The 5,294-nt window shown below is 47.6% G+C and overlaps 3 protein-coding genes across 3 annotated transcripts; 2 read left to right on the plus strand and 1 right to left on the minus strand.

The window, feature by feature from the left end:
• The first annotated feature begins 269 nt into the window (after nucleotides 1-269).
• On the plus strand, nucleotides 270-401 carry CHC_T00008224001 (hypothetical protein). The gene has a single exon (XM_005712328.1). It carries the CDS (start codon nucleotides 270-272, stop codon nucleotides 399-401), a length of 132 nt encoding a protein of 43 aa, XP_005712385.1.
• Nucleotides 402-4,161: 3,760 nt separating this feature from the next.
• CHC_T00008225001 (hypothetical protein) lies at nucleotides 4,162-4,470 on the minus strand. Its single transcript, XM_005712329.1, has one exon. The coding sequence runs from the start codon at nucleotides 4,468-4,470 to the stop codon at nucleotides 4,162-4,164; it is 309 nt and encodes a 102-aa protein (XP_005712386.1).
• A 4-nt stretch (nucleotides 4,471-4,474) lies between these two features.
• On the plus strand, nucleotides 4,475-4,636 carry CHC_T00008226001 (hypothetical protein). Its single transcript, XM_005712330.1, has one exon. The coding sequence runs from the start codon at nucleotides 4,475-4,477 to the stop codon at nucleotides 4,634-4,636; it is 162 nt and encodes a 53-aa protein (XP_005712387.1).
• The last annotated feature ends 658 nt before the right edge of the window (nucleotides 4,637-5,294 follow it).

Consider the following 5,294-nt stretch of genomic DNA (forward strand, 5'->3'; position numbering starts at 1 on the left):
GTCACATTTAAAGATGCACGGCTCTGTGCAGCATCTAAATACCATGGGACTTAGACGTGCAAGTGAACAGCTGGGTATGGGCTCCAAAGGTACCGACATCATCCAGTCCGGATTGCTTTGAAAGTCAGTCATGTGTCATTGAATTACTGTTCTTTTAATCATAGTTGCTTTAGATTTAATTGTGCAATGAAGATAGAAGTGTCACTACAGAGTGATGATGATACTGTTCTCGCTATTGAAAGTATGAATTACCCAGTACCTACTCTTGGATGTCGTCCTCATCAGTGCCCTTCCTCTGTGAATCACTGTCACCACTAGAATCACTTTATTTTTGTGACGTCAACATCTTGAAGTGCTCTTTTGTTGACTGTTTTGTGATTCACACACAAATTGTTTTGTGACTCTCACACCATTGTCTCACAGTCATCTCCAACATCAACGAACCATCACAAACCCATTTAAAAAGCATAGCTGATAGCCTTGTTCTACAGACATTTTACGGCCTTCACTCTCGGGCTTGTGAAGCCTGCCTTATTCGTTGAAAAGTGCGTCGCCCAGAGTCAAACTCCCTCTCATGGACAGGAGAGGGCCCATGTCGCTTCAGTGTAGGGCGAGAATGCCACACCGTCCGGCAGCTGCAGCAGATAGCTTGCCTACATGTAGAACACCACTGCACCTGGCGCGAGCCCTTTCTAAGTGCCTTGGGCCCGTCTTTTGTCCGTCTTTTGACCCCAATACAGAGTACGCAGTAGGTTTGGGTCCCACTGACCTTCTCGTGCAGTACATTCCGGTTCAACTTACGCAGTTGCGAACACGAAGGGAAGGGAAAGTGTCTCTGGAAATTAGCCGTAGAGGGCTGGAAAGGGAGATATTTTTGTGTGTGACGTTGTTCAGTTTGTTTGCCATTTGAGATGGAGAGCATTTTATATGTGATCTTCGTGATGCCCCCACACAACTCACACAAAGCCATCACAAAATGCACACTGCCATCACAAAATGCACACGGTCAGTGTGAGAGTTTTGATTTCAAGGTTGACGCCACGTGTAAAACATTGCATATCGATCCACACGTGTAATACATTGCATTTACGTCCACACGTGTGATGTGTTTGTCGCGCGACAAGATCTACAAAAGCTGTATGGGTGGCTACCCATACTAGAATCAACCTCTAAAAAAATTAACAAAAATTAATCTAGTTCCAGTATGGCTGGCCAGCCATACAGCTTTTGTAAATCTTGTCGCGCGACAGCCATTACATATTACAGGGTCGCTCAATAGTGCCTACTTTAGTAGTGTTTCCCTCTATATAGTGCTATGGCTCACTCTCTGGCACAGGTTATCATACGCTCACGTGTATCATCCGGCATGGTTCAATACTCAAAGGATGAAGTTATTTAGTTGTGTTATACAGGCTTTGTTGTGTTTGTGTTAGCAGTGTGCTTTGTCCCGAAATATATGTATTTGAGCCTCCTTTCTATAGTGCCAACCTCCCAATAGTGCTATAGCTAGAGGTATGTCACGCTATAGAACTATATCGTAGGAGGCACTGTATACGATTCCGTATCATAATCGGCCAATCATCATCCACCAGCTTCTCGCACGTGTAAAACATTGCGTTTTGGTCACCACGTGTAATACATTGCATTTTGGTCGCCACGTGTAAAACATTGCATATCAATCCACACGTGTAATACATTGCATTTACGTCCACAAGTGTGATGTGTTTGTCGCGCGACAAGATTTACAAAAGCTGTATGGGTGGCTACCCATACTAGAATCAACCTCTAAAAAATTAACAAAAATTAATCTAGTTCCAGTATGGCTGGCCAGCCATACAGCTTTTGTAAATCTTGTCGCGCGACAGCCATTATATGCTACAGGGGGGGTTGCTCAATAGTGCCTACTTTAGTAGTGCTTCCCTCTATATAGTGCTAGTTATTTAGTTGTGTTATACAGGCTTTGTTGTGTTTGTGTTAGCAGTGTGCTTTGTCCCGAAATATATGTATTTGAGCCTCCTTTATATAGTGCCATCCCCCCAATAGTGCCATAGCTAGAGGTGCTTGTCATTCTTGACATTGTGAGCGCGAAAGACGCGAGGAAAGTATATTGAGGGGTGCTGTTGCGGCAATTCTGCCGCGGGGCACCGAGCGACCTGTAATGACGGGAATCCACCCGTATTCTTTTACTCCTCACAAGTCTGCTGCCTCCCCCTTCCTATCTTCGGGGATGGCTTCTTAAGTACACGTTCCCCGGGATGAGTCGGCTATCCCCAACCCTCCCTCCCGTAATTTCCCTTTCGATCCAGCTTCCCCTTGCCCCACCGGTAGCCACCCCCTCGTGCCATTTTCCCTTCGCGCACTCGGCCGGCGACCTGCGCGGTCTTTCTGCCCCAGCCCGAGTCCCGTGCGGCCTATGGTTTCCCTTCGTCTCCCCGGTGGCTGGCACCCCCAATTCCCCGCGCGTGCTGTCTCGCTCCCTCCTTCCCGCCTTTCGCTTGCCCGTCCTTCGGCGGTATACGGATGCGCTCCGCCCCGTGGTACGCGTGTCCAGCCGCCACCTGGCAACCGAATGCCTCGTACACTGCTTGAGACACACAGCAATCTCACAAAACTGGGCTTCGTCTCGTTGAAAAATTACGGAAGATGGTTGGTGTGGCATTGAAATTGAATTTTTTCATTCTTTTGAGATTGACCGGTGTTTTGAGTAATCCCACGACCTCAAATTGACCAAGCAAAGTCCCAGGGCACACATCAGTGCAGATTGCAGCACAAGCAGTTGAGGACACCAAGTACAGCTTTTCGGCTTCAGCTTCAAGTACGTCTTGCCGCCACAATTTTCGATTTCCTGCTTTAGGACGTGCACAGCAGTCAGAAAACAGTCATAGAGGCTTCGTGAGACTGGAGTCTTGAAGCATTCAAGCGTCACCGTAGAAAGGCTGCACTCCAGAATACATTTTGCTTGCTTTGCATCATTCTCACCTCCAATCAATCGTTTCGGGAATAGGCCAGGCTGGTCGCATTAGAAGAAATCTCTCCGTGTGTAATCATGGCTTCTCAGAAGACAGCGTTTGAAGTCTCGAGCCCATTGGCGAGACCCACGAATTCACGCATTTCTGTGCAACTCCAAGAGAGCCCGTGCCAAGCACTTCAGAGTCGCAGGACACAGAAGGTCGCAAGGCAGAATATCGATGCAAATGGAAGTGGACAAAAGCAGTAAGCAACGAGATAACTCCAAACCCCGGCAGACTCATATTTCCCCGGAATTGGCAAATCAAGCCATTAATGATGCTATTACATACTCAGGTGGGGACGTTGTGGTTATGGCTAGAACCTGTGCAAGTGGATTTTGTGATGCATTACAACAATGCTATGGTTCAGAAGAAATATCAGATGTGTTTATTGCTTGCGGCTCAGGTTTAAACGGCTTAATTGGATTGCAAGTCGCTGTAGAGCTGCAGAAGAGAGGTTATGCACCAGCGGTCTATGCTGCAGAGCAATCTAAGCATGCTAACTTCCGATCTGTCTGCGATGAAGCCGGAATCGACTTGCACGACTTCATTCCCAGCACGCTACAGTTTTATTATGACATCGCTGTAGATGCCTTGCTTGGAACTGGCTTTGATGGGGGGGGACATTCGACAACAGTACTGGACTGTTTACGAGATGCTAATCTCAACTCGGCTTGCGATTGTGAGCCTTGATGTACCATCTGGCTGGGATCTTTCGACGGGTCCAAGAAAAATGGATGTGACAGCAGATTCGTTTATCAAACCCGAAGTGCTAGTGTCTTTAGAAGCACCAAAGCTTGGATCAAATGTGTTTGCCGGGGGCTACCACTTTATAGCTGGTCGACATCTTCCTCAAAGCTACTTTTGGAAAAGGGAATCTCTGTTCCGGCTTTTCCCGGCGAGGAGTCAAACTGCGTGCTCATGTCAAGTAACCCGTTTCGCTTCGAAGGTGCTAATGGAGAGACATATGGGCGACCTGGACAATTCAATGCCACGCTCTACACGAAAAACCCTACCCGAGAATGGGTCGATATTGACAAGCACGATGACCTGTGGGACGAACTAGACTAGCATTAGAGTGTGCTCAGTGAGTTTAAGAGTGGAAATCATTGTCAAGTGCTATGCAGGGACTCTAGCTGCGAAAAAACGCTGTCTACTGGCCAACTTTTTTGCTTAACGTGACGCGCCACATAATGTAATTCGACGTGGCCTGCGTCAGCGCGGAAGCTGTGACTTTTCCTGTTTGTCGCCATACGAACCCACACGCAACACCGGTGACACAGGCGGAGGCCATGTATCGAACGTTTGGCGGGTCATATCCAAGTTTTGATTTCCCTAAGTGTGCAATGCCGAAGGCAACAGACGCGATGAGTGGTGCAGATATGGACCCGTGGCCTAGGCGTTGCTCCAACATATTCTGAATCATACCCCTAAATATAAGCTCCTCGGTAACGCCGTTCATGAATATGCCTAGGAAAGTGGCGGCTTCTTTGGCCGCGTCTAAACGAGGTGGCGTCTTGACGTCAGCAAACCGGGTTAGGGCGGCAAGTGGAACGGTGATGAGATCAGAGGCAGCACCCACAGCTAGCGCTATCAGCACATCGACTGGGGTTACCTTGAAAGTGTAGCCCAAGTTGAATATAAAGACACCTGTGCAGAGGGAAACAATGTGAGAACTTTAATGTATCGGATGAGGTGGATCAAATCGGTGCTGCTGCTACTCCACCATTTCCGAGTAGCGATCTCCTACAGTACTTATAGAAAAGTGTATCGAGGTACACAAAAGGGAAGTGAGCCAATGCAGTGGACAAGGTAGCTATGTCTTGACTCACATAGATGTACATGGACGGACAGGTAATTATTGCTATTAGCCACGCAATTATAGTATGATCACAGTGTTGCGGAGCACCGACTACATCAAGTGAGGTGAACACAGAATTACACACTCCCCCGCACTTATTTGTCAACCAAGCGGTGCAGAGGAGTTTCGGCATTCCATCTGTGGAAAGTCAAGTGGAAGTTCACCAGAAAAAAGGGTAAGCTGTAACGGCTGCTTGAGCGGCGAGTCCTTCTTGGTGAGAGGATCGGCTAAGTTCATTGAGCCGGGGATCCAAATAATTTGATTGACGAGCTGTGTTTCGAAATTGTATCTGAGAAGTGCAACATCGGCTCTGATTGACTTGTCTTCTGGTGTACGGCAAGTAGATAAAGAGTTGAACAGGTCTTTGGAGTCGACCAAGACGTGCAGGTGAATTTTCATTCCGAAAAGCTTGGAATAGGCGTCAC

This window comes from Chondrus crispus, genomic scaffold (genome assembly GCF_000350225.1).
Source record: "Chondrus crispus Stackhouse genomic scaffold, scaffold_97, whole genome shotgun sequence".
Classification (NCBI taxonomy): domain Eukaryota; phylum Rhodophyta; class Florideophyceae; order Gigartinales; family Gigartinaceae; genus Chondrus; species Chondrus crispus.

What these genes read in the sequence shown, in the direction of transcription:
- CHC_T00008224001 (XM_005712328.1), top strand. Translation starts at nt 270, where the DNA reads ATGTCGTCCTCATCAGTGCCCTTCCTCTGTGAATCACTGTCACCACTA.
- CHC_T00008225001 (XM_005712329.1), bottom strand. Translation starts at nt 4,470, where the DNA reads ATGAACGGCGTTACCGAGGAGCTTATATTTAGGGGTATGATTCAGAAT.
- CHC_T00008226001 (XM_005712330.1), top strand. Translation starts at nt 4,475, where the DNA reads ATGCCTAGGAAAGTGGCGGCTTCTTTGGCCGCGTCTAAACGAGGTGGC.